This window comes from Salarias fasciatus, chromosome 22, assembly GCF_902148845.1.
Source record: "Salarias fasciatus chromosome 22, fSalaFa1.1, whole genome shotgun sequence".
In the NCBI taxonomy this organism is placed as follows: Eukaryota; Metazoa; Chordata; class Actinopteri; order Blenniiformes; family Blenniidae; genus Salarias; species Salarias fasciatus.
In genome coordinates this window covers 13,080,622-13,100,619 of record NC_043765.1, presented here as the reverse complement: position 1 = coordinate 13,100,619, position 19,998 = coordinate 13,080,622, and the positions used below count along the sequence as shown (strand labels likewise).

The 19,998-nt window shown below is 41.8% G+C and overlaps 1 protein-coding gene and 1 non-coding gene across 4 annotated transcripts in view; both read left to right on the top strand.

Moving 5' to 3' along the window:
• The window catches only part of adgrb2 (adhesion G protein-coupled receptor B2), a 230,078-nt gene extending 225,565 nt beyond the window's left edge, over positions 1–4,513 (top strand). For all 3 annotated transcript variants that reach the window (XM_030082255.1, XM_030082254.1, XM_030082253.1), the window contains 2 exons: positions 660–713; positions 3,999–4,513. In XM_030082255.1, the coding sequence (XP_029938115.1) occupies positions 660–713; positions 3,999–4,175 (231 nt within the window). In that variant the 3' untranslated portion in view covers positions 4,176–4,513. The remainder of the gene's footprint in view (positions 1–659; positions 714–3,998) is intronic.
• A 14,941-nt stretch (positions 4,514–19,454) lies between these two features.
• Positions 19,455–19,562, top strand: trnal-caa (transfer RNA leucine (anticodon CAA)). Its single transcript has 2 exons — positions 19,455–19,492; positions 19,517–19,562. It is a non-coding gene; the product is annotated as a tRNA-Leu (tRNA).
• The last annotated feature ends 436 nt before the right edge of the window (positions 19,563–19,998 follow it).

Below are 19,998 nucleotides of genomic sequence, written 5' to 3'. Positions count from 1 at the left end.
CACATACAGCGTGAGATCAATAATGCAGATACTGTAAATAGTGTTTCCATGCCGTAATAACCAGATTAGTTATCCTCTTTCAACATTATTTAGAAAACATGAGCTGCAGAGCCTCCAGCACTGTGCAGTAGATTCATTGCTCAGGCTTTCACAATCAGATTACTTAACACCCGTGTGCCGTCTGTTCTTTTATCCGTCTCATAGTGGCTGTGGTTACTATTAGATGTGTGTAGCGAGTAGATTTCTTCCCCCTTCTGTCACCCCATCCTTGCCATCGAAGTTTTCCTTCTTAGCTTTGACAGAAGTTGATGCTGAAAATCTGCCCAGCACATCCCGAACGTGTGTGTGCAGCCGTGCTGACGCTGACGTTGGCCTTGTGAGTGTGAATGTGTTTTGTTTGCGAGGGATTGAAAGGTGGAGAAGGGAGAGAGGAGGGGTGTGGTGTTAAGCACCAAGCAGCAACTGCCCCGCTCACCTGACGAAGGTGTGGGAACACTGCCGTTGTTTTAGGGCAGAGTTGTCAGTGACTGTGACCCCCCCCCACCTTCCATTCCCCCTCCATCCCATCCCCTCTTCTTCTCTCTTTTCCTCTGTCTTTCAACCTCCCCACCTCCTTTTTGTCCCCCACCACCACCACCACCACCATTTCATCACCACAGAGGGAAAAGCGATGGAGCATTTCGTCTGCCGGAGGTGAAAAGAACTCGTCGAGTGTAAGTAGAGGGGTTTCTGGCAGACCGAGTGGCGTGAGATCGGGGGGCGGGGGTGGGGGTGGGGGTGGGTTGAAGGGGATGGAGTGGGCTTTGGGGCAAGGAGGGAACGGAGGCAGGCATCGATGGCGAAAGGGAATGGATAGACACGCAGTAGCAGCACAATCGCGTTAGCCTAGTCTCCCAGGGATAAAGTTGGGCTTAACTGCAGCATTACCCACACTACTGCATTACAAAATGTTCCTTCGCCAGCATTTAGCATGCAAATTGGCTCCCAGATTATGCCTTTTGTATTCATTTTACCAACTGTCAGGCTGAGACGCAGGGAGAATGATAATCAGGCAGAGATTGCCCCCTAGCGCTTCGGCGACGCGACGATCGTCATGCACTGCAAAAAAGAGAGGGGGGGGAGAGAGGGAGCGTGGTGGTAGCGAGGAGGAAGCCGTGCTGCCGCAGATCAATGCGGCGTGTGTGTGTGTGTGTGACAGATGAAGAGAATGACAGCTGCGGAGGGTGAATAACTCAAAGTGAGCTACATGTGAGCACTTTAGAGGTGCTGCTGCACTGAAGCGAAGGCGGGACGGCGGTGGCGCTCCAATGCAAACAAAATAACAGGCTACAGAGTGCTGAACCACTACCTAGTCAGATGGATCCGATACATGGAGACAGGGACTCATCGGGCATTATTAAGCAAATTTTGGTGTTTTCACCGAATCTCCTCTTGAGGTGATCGCTGAAAATCCTCTGAATATTCATCATGTGAATTCTTCATTTAGCATGATGATCAAGCTCCACGGGTTTAATGGGTTTAAATGTGTCTGTGCAAAGTGCCACAAGTAGTCCGTCTCTCTCTTTCTTTCGTTTTATGTTTTGTCTTTGTAAGTTGTGCTCCACCAAGACTCGTCTGGGCTTTCAGTCCCCCATGTCTCTCCCCACTTATATCTGTGAAATCATCTCTGTGAGATCTCGGCGAGATAACGAGTCCAATTTGAATAATGGCCCTTATCTCATGCATAATGCTGCCTCTAAATCCGTTTTTGGCTAATCCCGCAACATGTATTTTACATGCATGGCGGGCATATCCGCCGACCACATGCCGCGATCACAGACCTCGAGTCTGAAAGGGTTCCTGCTTTTATCAATTAATGCAAAAAGTTACTGATTAGGAAAGGCGGGGGGTCGAAAAGGGATGGCTGCAAACATGAAAACAGAGGCTAAATTTGACTTTAAAAAAAAAGAGCTACAGAAAGGGGTCTTGATGTACAGGTATGTTTTGTGACCTTTTTCCCCCGATTTTGTGGGGTTGAAAACTAAAAAGTATCAAAGATGTCTGTGACAGCCTAACCTCCCTGCGTGCCTGTTGACATTTGCAAAGGTTAGAAGCAGAAGCTCCTATTCTACCTGCAGTGAATGCTTATTGTAATGTATCCATCTCCAAATATGTGTGAAAGTTGTAATTCTAAAAGAGAAAAATAGAGATTTTGTCTTGTATTCGTAGTGCAGGGTTCTTTTTTTTCCCCCCGATCAGTTCTGACACTGCACTGACAAAAAGTAATTACTACACGGTACAAAACACCAGCAGGCAGCTTGGGGGTAAACAAGTCAGTAGTTCAGTGTAATTATCGAAACCGCTTTATTGATGGGAAACCTGAAGATGAGCGTCTCCTCATATTTGTAATAATTATGTATTGCACTGGAAAACTGTGCTTGCACAACTACGGTGAGTAAAGAAGGTCAACAAACAGCAGAAACCGAAAAGTGGCCAAAGGCGCCTCGGGACAAACATGCACAGCCACGTTATTTTAAAACTGCACTGTGCATACAAGAAAATAAAATATAATTAAAGTAACACTTTGGTATCTTGGGAAATATGCTCATTACAATGTTTGCGTAATGAACTTTCCAGAGTGTTGGCTGGTGGCTTGTGAAAGTAAGTGAGACATACAACCCATTGTATACCAGTGTAACAATGATTTTTACTCTGGCAAACTTTATGTGTTTATGTAATTTAGAGATATGGTTGAGGGGATTTTGTTTGTTCGGGAGTACTTGGTGGAGGTTTTTTTTTTTTTTCAATTTTTAAAGCAACCTTGCAACTGTTTAGTTGAATTTTTTTTTTTTAATGTAGATCTTTAGCTTTATGCACATTCACTCCGTTTTGAAGATCTTTAGCAATACACTTCAAAGCACAAAGGTCCCGAAGGAATATGCAGACGCATGTTGTCTAGAGCAGCAATTATGACCGTCAGACAAATGCATATAACATCAGATTAAACTGAGTTGGTCTTCTATTGCTGTGAATTTCAGAGGTGAGACTTAATCTCCAGGTTGAAGACCTGTTAGGGAATGGGTAGGTTCATTAATTGCAGCTCCGGGTGCTTTTAGCGGAGACAGACCAGAGTATGCTCTTTGGTCTAGACCAAAATGGAAATGAGCAGCAGTAGTTTGGTCCAGATGCTTTCATCCAGACTATTCTCTCTAAACAACGTGACACACTGAGGTGAAACTTCCTTTTCCTTGGCCACTGTTTGGTTTAGTTCCATTTCAGAAGATTTGTTTTTCTATATTACCAGGATTATGTATCAAGCTGAAATAATACTGTTGTCAAAACTTTGGGCTGATCTAAATGTCAGTTTTGATGTTACCACAGTGCAAGTCAACCATGCATGTTAGAAAAGCCACCGTGAGCTAAACTTTGAATGGTTATTGGTATTCAGACAGGCAGCTATTGTGTAGTTATGTAGTTTTTACATGTGAAAAGACAAAAATAGATTTAGTTTTGCAATATCTTGACTTTTTGCTTTTGTTCATCCACATTTAAGAGTAACATGAGAAACAAACTGTCGGTATAAATACGATTGAGAAATAACCCTTAAAGTTAGAAAATGTGGATTTCTGAGAGATTTAAGTGGAAAAAACAGATATTAGGGAATCCTGGATCTCAATGTTGATATTTATATTATCATATGGTGAAATAGATGCAGTAGGTTTTATTAATATTATTATTTTTGTGGTGTATTCTCTGCTTCACCAGTGCACAAAATTGATTGGATTGCAACAGCCGTTGCTGCACAGATAATGTATATGCTTTTACCGAGGACGCAGTTTGAAATCGAGCAGTTCTGACCCGATGAACTGACCCTGAGAGACACACTTGAAAATGAAATATGATCCTTTTTTTTTAACCTAATATTAATTTTCAACTTCTCCAGTTTCGTCCGATACCTTGAATTTTTTTTTTTTTTTTTTTTCCTAACACATCTGTTTCCTTTGTCTTTACCCGTTTAGGACAAGTCCACCCCGGAGGACCAGAGCTCGTGGGACAGCTTCAAGACCATGACCCCCGAGCTGTCCATCGTGCCGGGGGAGCAGAAGGACCGGATGGAACTGCACAATAAGAACTGGGACTCCTCCTCAGCAAACACACCCGACTCGTCCGAGGGGGACTTCCAGACTGAAGTGTGAAGACGTACACACACTCCCCACTTGGATACACCCGCGCTCTTGCCGAGACACAGATGCACACAGAGACAATAGACTCGTGAAAAAGCTATACATAGGTACATGATTCTTTTTTCTCGCAAGGATCTTACTCACTCTGCTCCCCGTCTCCTGCGAAATGTGCTCTGTCGGATCCCATACTGTATTTGTTTACCGCTGCAGAGGACAGACATGGGAAGAAGACTGTTCTACTCTATATTTTCACAAAGACTATTGAAAAGTAAGAACAGGGGCTCGACACGTCTGCGACTGAAGACAATTTTTAAATGAACTTAAATGAAAAAAAAAGAACAAAACAATGGTTAAAAACCCTATTTCTGAGAAAAAAAAATGTCTTGATTTTATTCTGGAGAAAAAAGAAAATCTCTTTCAAATGTTTGATGACTCGGGGAGGGGTGGGAGAGAAAAAGAAGAATATTTCTGCACCGTTCAGTTCTTTTTATAGCAAAGGGGAAAAGATCTCACCGAGGTTTCACACACTGGTAGCCCCCCTAGGCACCCTGCTTTCAATTATTTCCTTTTCCCCTTCTAATGGATGACGAAAGCTTGGAATCGCTCAGTCTTTTCTTTATGTTTTCTTTCTTTCTTTTTTGCCATCTGGATGGATAGGGAATGCGGCGGGTTGTGCGGGGGAGCCGGGACAGATCTGCTCATTGATATGTGCCATCCGCTTTGCTGTGTTCAGGTTCCGGTTCAACAATTCCTCCTATCCATCCATTCCTCTCACGATCTCCTTGTCAACTCCTTGCATTTCTTCAGTTTGTGTATTTTCTCCAGTTTTTGTTTGAGGGGAGGTTGAGGCGGGGGCGGGGGGGAAGTGTCCTCCCTGATGGTTGAAACTTTTAAAGACAAAAAAAAAATCAGATTGGAACAAAATAACGACCAACTGAGTTGTGTTCAATGCTCTAACTGTTCAAGAAGATTTGATTTATTTTCTGACTGGTTTGGTTTGTGTTTGTGCTGCTTTTCTACCCCCCCTCCTCTCTTCTTTTAGCATTCTCCTGGAAGAATCGGCTCGCTTTAAAAAGAAATTACTTAGGACACACCGCACATAAATGTGAGCTTGCTTTCTGAGGTAATGTGCGTCGCATGCTGTCGCCCCATGAGGGAAAAGCAGGATAGTGATCGTCATGCAAATTCTCACATCTCCTTTTTTTTTCTCCCCTCTCCCTCGTGCTTGGAGATAAAATGCCTTTAAAGATAGCAGCATTTGAATCAATTTCAGTCATCACCAATCATAGTAATGCCAGAAAAGAGGAATTCTCTGTTGTTTCTGGCCAAGTGGGATGTGTGTAAGCATTTTTTTTCTCTTTTTAACATCTCTCATTTCTCAGAAATCTCCTGATTAGAGTCAAGTATTGATCAGTTGAGCCGCTAACTAGCCGAGGAGGCTTTCCAAGTCAATAAAAGCCAAACAAACATTACCTGAGCTTTAATGCTCAATTGTGAATTCATAGATAAGTCTGTAAAACACGTCTGTCTTCGCTTGCGGTCGCCCACTTTTCTGCAGCACGTCCTGCCCACCCAGCACTGCTCGGAAGCATGAAATCTCGAATTAGGCTGCTAAGCCAGATGCATAATTCCCTGTTCACATGCATTCTTCTCTGTGAGATTGTGCCCTGTGCTTTTGAGGCCAGTGATTGCAGGGAGAGTGTACGCGAAATAGAAGGCTTGGAGAGGGAGTCACAGAGGTTACAAGGCTACAATGTGTCAGGCTCGGATGCCTCCTGCTTGACATTCAACACCCATGCTTCAGACGCTGCGGGACGTCGGCCAGTTTCCTGCCTGTTGCTACATTAGTACATCAGTCCTCCACACACACACACACACACACACACACATACACACACACGACAGAGGGAAAGTGTCAAGAGTGCAGAATGAATTCAATAGATAGCTCAGTAACTTTTCTGTCCATGTTCAGTCCAGCTGCTATTAATCTAACCGTCTGGAGGAAGCGATGAGAAAGAATGTATCGGAAAAAATTGGGAGCCAAGGACTAACTTCCAAAAAATATCGAGCAAAAAAGAAATGCAAGAGTCAGAAATGCAGAAGAAGGGGAGCGTTCAAAAACAGTAATTACCCGGGGATGGCGATTTGTCCTGACATTTTCCAACGCAGCCCTCGAACCATCTGTTTAAAGATCCCTAATGTGGTCGTGGAGCAGTGCAGCGCAGATGGTGAGACAAGAGCGCAGCCCTTCTAACCTTTCAAGCTAATCAGCTGATGGGGAAACCTACAGCTCGGCCCCCTCTCAAAGGAGCCGCAGTGGTCCGATCCCCCAACCGCAGAGCTGAGGTCACATTCACCTGACCGTCCGAAAAGCTCCGGGTCCGTGTGTCCGCTGTGCGTTACATCCAACAGGACACGGCAGCTGTCTGCCGGCCTCACAGGACTTCTCAGTTCATGGTCCTCTCAGTTGGTGCTAAAGCATTTTTTTGAGGGGTTTTCTTCTCAATATGAAATTACACTGGAGATGCACAACCTTGTTCCCATGGCATTTCATCAATGGGATTCATTGAGGGAAAAACGGAATGAGGTTTGATTTCAACACAGCATGAGATTATTTTTCTTTTTTCACTGTGATATTCTTCCATGAGCTTGATTTTTTTTTTCTTTTTTTATCCGCTTGTATTATTTGAGCAGTTTCAATCTGGGTGATTGCTGGATTTTTCTGTTTTTCATGTTCCAGAATGGTAAGCGAGATGAATCGCTGATTGCTGTTTGTCGAGCATCGTGGTTCTCAGAGATGAGGGCCCTGGGGTGCACTCCAACAAACACAATGCAAGGGTCAGGGTCAGCTTTTTCACATGTTCACCAAAGGAATCTTCATGAAAAACAAACACGTGGTACTAATTATTTGATTAAATTGCACATTTGTATTACAAAATGAGATGTCAATGTCATCGGAATTAACTAGAATTACATGCTTCAAAGAGTAGAGAAGAATCACTTCTCCTGGATCTCAACAGAGAATATTGGTAATGTGAGGAAGATTATAAAATGTGGTATTCCAACGCCTGAATCCCTGACCTGCATCCTAACATCTCTAAACTTTACCTTTATTTTCTGTCTCTAACAGAAACTCTTGCTATGTGGAAATTTCAAATACACGAACCCACTGGTCACTTGTTCGTAATATGTCCAGTTCCTTTCCTTTCCACGCTTAACTTCAAAGCCCATAAAGAGATGTGATACTCAGAAGATCAAATTTCTAGTTGAACTCTGCATCGATGCCAACTTAAAGCCCATTGTCTGCTCAGCTTCACCCTGCACCCTTCAGCCTTTGATGCTTCAATGTTACCCAACTTTTACAATCATCCAACATTCCAGTTGATTTATTACTGAAAAAAACCCCTTCCCTGTCCCTTTCTCCTTCATTTGGTTCTTTTTATACATAAGATTGTACAAAGTAGTCCTCTAATGTTTTCATAGTGTCTTTTTTATATGAAAATAAATTTTCAAATTGATCTGATTGTCTCATATGTGCTGCTTCGAGGGGTGTCTGTTTCGGGATGAGCACAACAAGCCTGTCTCGATTTTTGCGCCGTGCTCAAAATCGCGTGTTATTTTATTTATTTTTTTTATAATATCACTCTGGATGTCGGGCATGACAAACTCTGTTACCCACAAGCACTGGAGCTTAACTGTGACCAATCAGAGGCCCCGCTGGTCTTTCTGAAAATATAAGAGGAACACTTCCATGGGTTTGAAGTTCTGCTGCATCGGAACAACCAAAGGGGAGAATTGTCAAGTCAAAGTGATTATTTCATTAAAAACGGAGGAACCTTGAGCAGTATTTATGCTAATAACAGTCCTCTTCATAAGTGAAATCCGCAAAAATAATATTTTTGTTATGTAAGGCGGTGAATCCAGCAACAGTGGACCGGCTTTGCGAGGCTCCTCGGTGGTGCTGGAATGAATGAAGCGGGGCCGATGTGACGCGCATGCGTCAGCCACGCTGCATCTGCCCTCCAAGGGGCTTGTGGGTAATTAAGTGTGGATGAGTCTGCCCACGGAGCTGCCATCAGTCACCCTGGAAAAGAGCCACCAACTGGAACTTTCTCGAGGGAACGAAGGGGATGAGAGAGGGAGAGGTCAGAGGAGGAAGAAAGTAGAGACGCCCGCCCCGAGGACGAAATGCATGATGACAGAGTAAAAGCAAGGAAGGGGTTTTCACATTACCCCCAGCCAAAAGCGTCACAGTGATAACTGTGCCTCATGGTTATTTTTCCCACAGGTTCGTGCGTAATTAAGTTGCCGGAGTTGTGTGTCACAGACGACCTGAGGAGAAACCCTGCTGACGAAAAACACAGGGACGAAGAAGTGAAGTGGGGTTAGAAGGTTAAAGGTTTAACTTACAAGTTATGTTATAGTGACACAAATGAAACATTCAGTTTGCATTTTTTCCATGAGTTCTAGAAAACAATAATTTACTATATTGCGAAAGATTGCAATCCTGTTTTGTCTTGCTATTCCCTGGACTCACTGCAAGAAAGAACCACCAGTAATGCAGCGTAGAAACGCAGAGGATCTATCAGGGCAGGCCAAGCACAGCCCTCCATGTTTTTATGTTTTTAGTTATATGTTGTAGTATAATGTGTCACATTATTACAGACATCTAAAAGTCTAGTTTTCTTTTCCATTTACTGTACTGTCTCCAGAATTTATGTGGTTCTACATGGTTCAAGCCCCCTTTTTCTGCAGTGGACATCAGACATATTGGCCCAAAGAAAAAAATAGGTCACATAATTTAGTAACAGTAAATACTGCTCCGTGTATTTCAGCAGGTATATATTGCATAAGTGTGTCTTGTTGATTGCTTTCAATAGGATGTTTTTCAGCCAGTTACTTTCAGGTTGGAGTATTTATTTGGTCTTAGGGATGCTCATATATGTTCAAAAAGCAACACTGCTTATTATTACTTTATCTGAAAAAACTGCAAAAGCAACCGTAAGCTGCTTCAGTGAGATGCCTTCTATATCTTCTATACAACCTATCCAACTCAGGGTTGTGGAGAGTTTGAGCCGATCCCAGCTGACTGTGGGCAAAGACAAGATACTCCAGGACAGGTCGCCAGTCCATCACAGGGCGGTCGAACGCTCACGTTCATACCTACAGGCAATTTAATCACCAGCTAACCTTCAACACATGTTCTTTGATTTCAGTATGAAACCAGAGCAGTCGGAGCACTGCAGAGGAATCAAGTTTGGACTTCAACGAGGTATATTCTCACTGTGAGGCAACAGTGCCAACCATTGCATCACCATGTGGCCCTACTGAGACATACATATGCGATCTTGACATACACATGGTAACTGAATTTACACACCTTGTAAAAAAAAAATCTCATGAGTTCAAATTGAATTTTTTTCTCATGTAAGATTTTAGCAGCTGTGCACAGATGAAAAACTGTTTTGACAAGTTGAAGTTGGACCACGCTGAATATCACACCAGGCTCACCAAAGTACTTTGGCCGCAAATGCAACAGATGCATCTCGGCAAAAGTCTCTCACGATCTCAGGTGAACTGAGAGATGAACATAAGGTTTCAGGAAGAGTTCCTCTTCTGTTGACTCGACTATTAAATAATTGATTCAAAAGATTGTCGCGACATGTCAAGCTTGCAAACCTGGATGTAACCAATTCAATTTGCTTTGTTTGAGAGGTACACTAAAATACTGTAGCCCTCCGGGTGGGTCTACGTCATGAACCTTCCATTTGAACCGGCCACGCCCCTGCCTGAAGGACACAGCCTCAGGGTGCTGTTCCTCTGCAGCTCGTTTAATCTGTTGAGTGACCATGGGGACTTCAGAAGTGAGAAGGGCTCCAACTGACAAGTAAAGTCAAAAAAACAGGGGAAACAATGAACATCCTTGGAACCTTGAGACATTTGGGCAAAGTGACAATGTGAGGTACCTCGGGAACGAAGCAACCTGTGAGTGGAATAACGTGTCTCACTTTGACACGACAATAAAGTAAATGTGTGCTGGGCATGCAAGGGAGGAGTTTCAGTCCTCAGACAGGGAACAGTAGAAATCCATTGCTCTAATGGCTGTAGCTTGTCTAGCTGTCCCTCCTCAGTGGCTGACAGATGGTTCTGTCCCACAGGCTCTGGTGCCATGCTGCTCGGAGAGGCCACTAAGGAAGCAGCAGACTGACTGATGAGAGCTGAGGGTGGTGTGGACAAGAGCCTTGATAAGCAAAGCGAAATTTTTAAGGTGTCAACAGTGCTGTAACTTTTTCTTGAAGTTATACCACTTGGTAAAAAGATTTTTTTAGTGTAAAGTGAGCTGCCAAAAACTCCTGAACTCAGTGGAAGCCATTGATAACCCTTTTTGACAGTGCCAAAGACATCTCTGTTTGTAATGTTTGACTAAGCAGCTTATCCTCATCTGTGCTGTTATGGATCAGATCCCTGGATGTTTTGATGTGCCCGTATTTCAGTTTTGGCCCAGTTCTGTGGCGCTTATGGCACTGCCAGACTTCTCCTTTGAGAATACATTTCAACAATAGCGTTAGATGGATGTCCATATGAAATAGCCCTGTTGTTCCTCATCCAGAGTCGAACCCTGCTAATCCATTGAGTGTTTCCGTCTCCATCTTACAGACCGGGATGAAACACAAGTGGTCTTTGACACTTTGAGGGTGATTTATTCAGAGCTGAGGTAAAGGACTCATTGAAGCTTCTTTTGGCTCCACCAAGCTCTCTCCACAAAGCACTTCTCACATATCATGGCAACCTACATTTAGTCAGAATGAATTGCCTCTCCACGCTGCCAAGGGCTTCTCGAAAAACACTGGCATAATTTAGTGGTAGGCTTAGGCTAATGCAATCCACCACGGCCTCGCTCCCACATGCCGAGATGCCCAGAAACGCAACGGCTGGGACATGCTAGATGTTTAACCGAGACTCAGCCCTCTCGTGTCCAACTGGAAGGCGTGAAAAACCGAGGAGAGGACACAGCCCGATGGTGTGCAAGGCGGCCGCAAACCTTGAGGCTGTTCGTCACTGTTTGTCAGAGGACACCCGAGTGTGGGGGAGCATACTGACAGGGACGATAAGGAGGAGGTGAGGTGAGAAGGAGTCGCGATGCGTCCACACACACCTCCACTTGCGGGGGTGATGACACAGCCACGCCAGCTTTCTTGAACTTGTGGCGAATCCAAATAAGTGTGGCTCCTACCTACACTTGAGTCATTGATTTGAGGTTGCTTGAGTGCCGAAAGCAATATGAATCATTTTAGCTGAGTACAAAGCTGAGAAATGGTTCTTACACCGCTGGACTTGTGTGAAGAGAGTTTGAATAAATTCAAATCACTCCCATGTGCACGTGTTTTAGAAAACACGTGAAATTGCATGCTCACGCAAATAGTTGTACTTTCGGTTTTTGTGTCTTTAGAGGATTATTCAGAATAACACCATCAGTGACATCATGCACAAACAGGAGTATTCAAATGAAGGCTTTGCATACATTAGATTCTGTTTACACAGCAGCGACATGCTGGAAATGGCACCGCGTGATCAGATGGAGCACTGAACCCACACAAGCGCAAAATATGGCACATAAAATTAGAGTTTGGCTTGTTGGTGGAGAATGTCAGACATTTCAAAGTGTTGCTGCAAATAAATCTGAATTTGATCGAGAGTGATCAATCACATAGCTAATGTTTGATTTACAACAGAGAAAACGGATTATAATGAAGTTTGAAAGCAAAAGCTGTGGTTGGCCAGCATCTCACCAAGCATGTTTACAAAAGCACATATTTTGCATGCTGTATCTTTTTGAATATCTTGTACAATTTTCATGTGAGTTTCATGTGAAATAAGAGCAATTTCAGCAATATGCTGTTTTTTATAATGCAAAATACAGTGAAATGTCCAAAGAAAAAAATAAAGTCTTCCATTTGCAACAATTTTTAAATTTTTTTAGAAACAAATTCTACTTTGCAATGTTATTTTGATATTGGCACAACTTCATAAGGCAGCTGCAGCATCAACGCAAATCACACACAGTCTCTGCTTTCACAATGAAATATATTATTTAAAACTTCATCTTTGTGCATTTCTTAATCTGTAATAGGCTCACAAAGACAAAGTTCTGAAAACATTCATTATATAGATTTTATATGCCATGAAATGGGCTCGTATTCCTCCCTCATATACTACATGTGTGCCTCTGTGCGAGCACAGAAGACACAGAGCCTCTCATCAGAGCAGCGCTCCAATGCACTGCTAGTTTTTATAAACTCCACTGGGTGCCTTTAAGTTTAGCACCCTTCAGCAGTGAGCCGTTTCAGCTCGAGAGGTGAAAGAGTGTCCTGATGACTGAGCTGATGTAGCATTTCATGTGGTTTCTGGGCCTGAGGACTCTTTTCTGTTTTGGCAGCATTTTTTTTTTTTTTTTTCTGGAGATCTGGCATTTTTGAGTATTGTACAGAGTGAATGCTTTCTTTTTATATAACATTGTGCTTGCTGCCAGTATTTCCTCATGTATTTCCATACCACAATCATGCATGCTCAGGAAATCTACGAGCGTATGTGCAAGCATCCTTTGCTATTCACGTATAAGCTCATGCATGGCCTTCTTCCTAGCCTCCGAACAAAGCTATCGGGCAACAAATATACCACATAAATACTATCACCAGCAGACAGAAAACATACACTGGATGTCTCAATCACACATCACCTGCTTTCTCTCTCTTATTCTCTTGGGTACAGTTCAGGGCTTTGAAGGGTGGCCTGAGATAAAAGCAGAATGCGTTCAGAGACCCCGTGTCACCCCAGAGGAATGGGAAACGCTATTTGTGTCCCACTTGAGCAGCCGCTCGGGTGCCAAGTCAAGACAACCCACAGCAACACACAAATAGATTCCTCCATCTCCGTGCCTGTCTGCTTAATTGGCATCTCTCTTTAAACGGGAGTTTTTACCCCACTTTATTTTTTAATTTGCACTGTGAGCACAAGTATTATGACACACATAATGATTTGATGGCACTGTAAAACAGGTGCATGTGTGTGTGTGTGTTTGTGTTAGAGTGAAAACAATCTGTGTGTGTTTATGCACAGGGCATGGTTATTATCTGGAATCTGTGCGCTAGCAAGCCAACTGGCCTTTGGTGGGTTATTTGTGGCCGAGATATACATAACTCTCGGTTTTCGACGGAGGAAACGAAACAAATATGAAAGTTGAAAGTGAAGCAACTGACTGTTTACATTTGCATCAGCCTCGCAAATTCTTCCCTTTTAGCCTGACTTGAGGATATTTCCATGTTCCACCGCTCCATTAAGGCTGAGAAGTACGGGCTCTCTTCCTCACCTCAGGTGTATCTCACATGAATCACTTCAAGGTGTTAAAGAAAAAAACTTTGCATAAGCACTGTCCAAACAAGGTCCCTGCTTTCAAAAAGGTGACCCCAGTCACCGTGTTGAAACATTATAAGACAAGCGAGGCTCCCATTCAACTCCTGCACTAAAAGGAATGCAAATGTAAAAAAGAAAACACCACATCTCCACGGACATTCGTTTGTACTAAAGTGATTAATGTTGTGATTAATGCTCTGAGTTTGTTCTTGTTAGATTCGGCTTCCTCGCTATTAGAACCTTCTTCCAAGGACTTCATTAATCTTTCAAGAGTTAAGAAAAACGCCGTCTGTTGAAGTTCAAATAATTGTGCTGAAAAAGGAAGCTTTCCGTGCTTCTTTCTCTAGTGTGTACGGAATTACAAAGAACACTTCTGGTATTGTTGTCTGTAAAAGTGCTAGGTTGGTCTACTTGCAAGTCTGAAGGATATTTCACCTTGAAATCATAATATCCTTTCAGTAGAAACATATTTCTGGCTCCACATTATTTTCTTATAATTTCATTTTTTAGTATCTGCACTACCATGTCAGGCGTTGCCAAAAATCCACATTGACTTCCGCCACAACTCCATATTTTAATCTCACTGCCATTGTAGTCCAAAATCAAGGATTCTGAATCGATTGTATTGAAGTTTTGTGAAGAATTTGACTTTATTTATTTTTGGGGCCAGACTCCCCCATAGTCATAGTCATGGAAATCATATTTCCATAAATATGATGCATGATGTATTTGAAGCAGTAATTGTAGCCGGAATATCACAAAGATGAACAAAGGTTATGAAATCTGAAGAAGTCATAAGGATAATCTAAAATCATCTAGGCCCTGTTTACACAATATTTTCAAGTGAAAATGGAAACGTTTTACATGTCCATTTACATGGCAGCAGTGTCCGGAGCCACTGAAAAGGCAACTGCTGGAAAACATCCCACAAAAAGGAACTTTTGTAAACTGTTCTGACTTTGTCTCCATGTAAACGGGGGTAAATGGTGCTGCTGCTATGCATGCACACTACTTCATTTTCAGTGTTTCTGCCAATTCCTTGGAAATAGATATCATTTTCAAAAAAATGTAAATGTGAAACTTTTCTGAAGCGAAAACTCAAAAACAATGTGCTGTTGTGGAAATTGGGACTATAATCATTTCAGGAGAACAGGACGGTTTTAAATCCATACATTTAAATGGGCATGTGTGATCGATCCAGCTGTGGCCTGACGAGAGCGATATGTCTTTGTTGCAGCAAGAATCTCTTGTACTTTTCTCAATCACACTGGAGGAACCGCATACAAATAGTAGAAGAGTTTATTTTTCAAGCGTCGGCTCATCAAGTTAAAATACAGTTCTGCTCAGAAAATATGTCAGTTGTGATACTATATTCAGACGACCTTTTTGTAAATGTCATCTGTGTGTTCGCAACTTGTTTAGTCTTTGTAATTTCTAGAACTGAATTCAATCTTCAAAAAGCAATCAAATGCAGCCTTTTGGCAATATCCAAAATCTTGACTAACCTGACCTTACAGTCAACCCAAGACAGGAAAGCCTAAAAGAAACAATAAATCTCTTTTGGGAGATTCATCCGTAAGTGATTATGAATTTATAGTAGGTTTACATGATATATTGCAATTTACTGTTCTTGCAGTTAGTCAACATGTGTAATTATACATATAGCAAAACACTGATTGTGTCAATTAATGTTTCCATGTGTATTAATGATCTGCAAAAATGAAAATCACAGAATTTAAGATGAAAGAAAAGCGGGATTGTGGTTGATAAACAAAAACACTGTGATTAACTAATTAAAAGATCTTACTAATGTTGACAGAATGATTTAAGTCTGAGGCAGAAGTCAAAAGCAAAACATATCCACACAAAAAATGTCCAACAGCTTACAGACAAGAAAAAGAAAACTGTTATTTATAAGAACAAACACCAACCTCCCATCTACCGTTTTTCATTAATATTGTTGTCATAATACCAGACAGCCATATCACATATTGTGTGTTCACTGATGTCATGATTCCCAAAAGCTATACCATGCATGATACAGAGTTGTTTTTTTTTTTTTTTTTTTTTCTTGACACTGTATTGTATGAGATTGTGAACAATCAGTTCTTGTTGTTTCTGGTTTGTTGTAGCTGGTGCTAAAATGATATCCAGTGATTTCATGACAGATTGAATTCACAAATGCAAACTGAGCCCCACGTAAAGATCACACAAATCCAGTCCAGCTGATACGGACAATGACAAGAAATGATGAAGACACAAAAAAAGCAAAGAGTGATCCGAGTGCCTACTCTTGGCCTGGTCTACCAGCTAGCGAGCCCGGACTGCGCATGTGAGCGTCTCAGAACTACACTGTGAGCGATGTAGGAAGACGGCCTTATGTGATGGATCACATTTTAGTTGTACATTATGTGGGTGGCTGAGTGTGTGAGCATTACCAAAAACTATGTGCTGACATATTATGGGAAGGAGGTAAGCTAGTGGAAGACGTGTGACATTTTGGCAAATGTGAGAAATGCGAGTGTTGCATTGACTGTACTAATCTGAACACTGTTCACTGATGGCGTTTTTCTCTTTTGGTAGGAAAGCACATAGGAAACTGCATTTATAAGCATCATGGCAAAGAGTTTAGAGTATTTATTCTATCTCTCAACACACTGTGGCTTAGACTTCTGGATATAATTTTGTGTATAAATAAATTACTCAAATTGAATAAATGCCTCAATTTTCAACAAGTTCAACAAACAATTCAGGTGCAACAACTCAACAGCGTGTATCCAAAACCACAAAAGAAAGAGCAACAAACAAAGCTACAGCCTTGATGAAAATGTGTTGGGATCTTACTTTAGAGGTGCAAGGACTGTGAATGTCAGGTAATTGTGGGTAAGCTGTTGTGACTGATAGTATGTGACTGCTCCTGTGGATTATTTGCTTCCGCAGGTCAGAAGTGTATTGGCACTGTGAGAGAGATCCTTGTAATATTACATATGCGGTTTCAAATTGCATCTCATCAGTGTATATTTATTTTAATTAAAAGGCCCCCATTAAAAGAAAAATATCAAGAGTTCAACTGAATGTCAACACTCTACATGTCTGGGACTGCATAAAGCAATTAGCCGATATGCATTGAAACAGCTTTTTAATTAATGGCATGGAATAACTTGTCAGAAACACTGTTTTCTGCACTGACCTATAAATGTGAGAGAAAGGGGAAGCAGAGTTTACATTTTGCCCAATTTTCTCTCTGAAATAAGGATATTTTCAGATGCATGATTGGTAACTTAATACATATGGAAGAAAAAATACAGCAAGAGGTGTTTTCACCCATGGAGGCAGGGTTAGGGATCGGCTCCATGTCAGGATGAATAAAGCATTGTGCAAGACGAATGAATGGATGGAAATACACAGAAGATATACTTCAGCACAACTGAGTCTCCCTGACATCAGTCCAAAGGTGGTAAGAAAAATAAAACAAGAACTGCGCTCATTTTCACGAATGTCACTGACAAATAACTCTTTCAGACGATAAACCTTTTCTTTTAATCTGCTTTCACCTTCGACCTCACGGTTAGTTCAGCGCCCACTCCCTGTTAGCCTTTTGGTCACATCATACAGAAGCACTGAGTTGATAAGTCCCCACTCAGCCGCTATAGGGATGCTTGACTTTTATGTTTGCACATTCATAATGTTGAAGCCATCATGAGCTCCAGTGTAACTATAGATCTTGATGGGAGCATTCAGTGTCAAAGAAGAGACAATGTACTTTCTTTCACTGTTGTGCAATGCATTTATATATGTATTTAGAGTCAAGATAAACCCCATTTTATTGATTTTGTGTCACTCTTTCTGTACATGTCATTGAACAAAATGCCTCACAATTTATCATTTGTCATGTTTATTGAATTCCTGAAGGAGAGGTGCTGTTTGAAGACTCTTCTGTGTTTACGATGCAGACACATCCACAACTGTGCAGAAAAGGGCCAGCTGATTGGGCAAAGACAGTAGGCTATACATCCTGAACACTGAAGAAAGAAATTCACGCACACTCATCAGCACGGAGAAACCGAGACCCCAAACAACATACACAAAGTCTCTAAACCCACGACTCGAAGCAGCTGTCTTTTCTTTAAGACGAGGGTCCAAACTGCTACAGCTTGCTGCGGCCACTGTCAAGTCCATCAATATTTGAAAATCTAAGGTAAGGTTGACAATACAATGATATGCAATGTTAAATATATTATTGTCCTCTTGGCTTGCCTCTATAGCTCTGCCTCAGGTCTTGGTTCTCCGCTGTGACCACTGCAGCAGCTGCTGGTTGTCCTGCTTCATCGGTAAGTCTGTTGTGCAAATATTGAAGCTTGGAATAAAAAAAATAATTAAATAAAAAGCAGTGCTACTCTCAGAACGGAGGACGATTGCAGTCAGATAATCTCCTAAACATGGAGTATTACAAAAAACATATGTTTGGATCATTTCTGTTTAAGAACGTCAATATTACAACAGGCGAATGTGAATCCAAAGTAAAGTCAGCATAAGACACCAGCCTTTTTTTGGCTTATCAATATAGATATAAAAAAGAATGTTTTCGACTAAAGCGGCACCTGTAGAACGTCATTAGCTCAGGGGTCTGCAGTCTGTTCTCCTCCTACAGCAGTGAGCCGGTAGCGGCCCTGAGCAGTTTTCATTTATCTGATCTTTGCAAGACTAATGCACCTGCTGCTGCACCTGGCTGGCTGTCTTCATTCCCCTCCAGGTACCATGAGCATCACAGCAATCTACTGTCAGCGTTACAGTCCCCGAGTCCTCCAGACACTGTGGTTCAAAGCCAAGACACACTACAAGGAGGCGAATGTTTCTCTAAGAGTTATTCCACACAGGTAATTTATCAAAACTTATGAATATTTGTCTCATTATTTTTTTTTCAACTACATGGAGGATTAAAATGATCTTTCTTTCATCAGAAGATCGTACAAAACACATCAAACATATGTTTTAAATTATAAAGTGAAGCTGTCATTAAAATTTACAAACACTTTGCTTCAAACAATGATTTATTGATCCAGCAGGAATTAATCACCCCAAATATAAATCTGTTTTAACAAATTAATTGTGAAGAGAAATGCAATGGCCCTCATTTATCAATTGAACGTACAGCAGCAAACGGACGTACGGCCATAATAACAGTAGGATCGGTATTCATCGATATAATCGAATCTCACGACAGGTCTGACATCGTGTAGGAAAGTTTGAGTCAGTAATTAATGCCCTTACAGAATATCTAATAAAATTTCCCCTTGTAAAGGATTTTCAACTTTCAATAACCCCTGCTGGTCCCACCCTCCTACGATCGGTCAAATACAAAAGTTTCCTGAATTCCATGTCATATGGAGGGAGCACTGCACAGCTCTGCTCCCGTTTCAATGAAAGATTGTTTAATGAGGGCCAATATCTTCTGTTATATTAGGAACAGATCTTCTAAATTCTTGGCGGTAGAAAGGTCTTTTTTTTTTCAAAGTCAGGATGGCTGCCTGTTCAAAGGCTCAAGAGTCATTGATCCCTTTTTCCTTGTCAATGAGCTTTCTGATCTTCCACTGACCACAAGTACAAATCCTGCTTCTGACAGGTCATTTGTATGAAGACATGTTCACAAATGCCTTTTATTCAAACAATGCTCCAGTCTCCATGTCTTTTCATAACAGAAACCACAAATCTGGCTTTACAACTTGCACAGATTGCTCCCCACTTAGAGAAACATTGGATTTTGTGTGACGCTATCGACCAGTTGTTTACCTGGTTTTTGTGTGTTTACCAGTTTCTCTACAGCGTCAACAGTGTGTTTTTGGTGGCCATTTAAATCTATCATGAGAGACAGTTTCATGTGTCAGGATGGCCGAGTGGTCTAAGGCGCCAGACTCAAGGATCAATTCCTTCCTCAGTGGGTCTTCTGGTCTCCCAGTGGAGGCGTGGGTTCAAATCCCACTCGTGACAGTCAGTTGTTTTCAGTCCAGTTTTGTTGAGCTGCTTGTGTGAAGATGCAGAGAGCAGCTACGCCTTTCATGTAACATTAGCAACCAGAATTTTCCTTTTTTCAACTTAGACAAATGGTCAATGTATTTATCCTTGTTTATGGGCAAGCAGTTGTGTAAGCTTCTGAATGTGATCATTGTATTATTGCATGTTGTTGTGATAGCTTTGAGGTTTAACACACCAGATTCAAGGGTTTTGAGCTTCTTTCTCAATGGGCTTTTCTGTTCTCCAAATGGAGGTGTTGATTCAAATCCCACCCCTGACATGCTCTCGACCTTTGGTTGTTAATTGAACTGTGTTTCTCCATTTGTTTTTGTAACAGAAACAAATCTTGCAAAGTAACTACAATCAATCCCAAAGCTGAGTTATGTTAAGCAATGATGTGTTAAGGTTACGG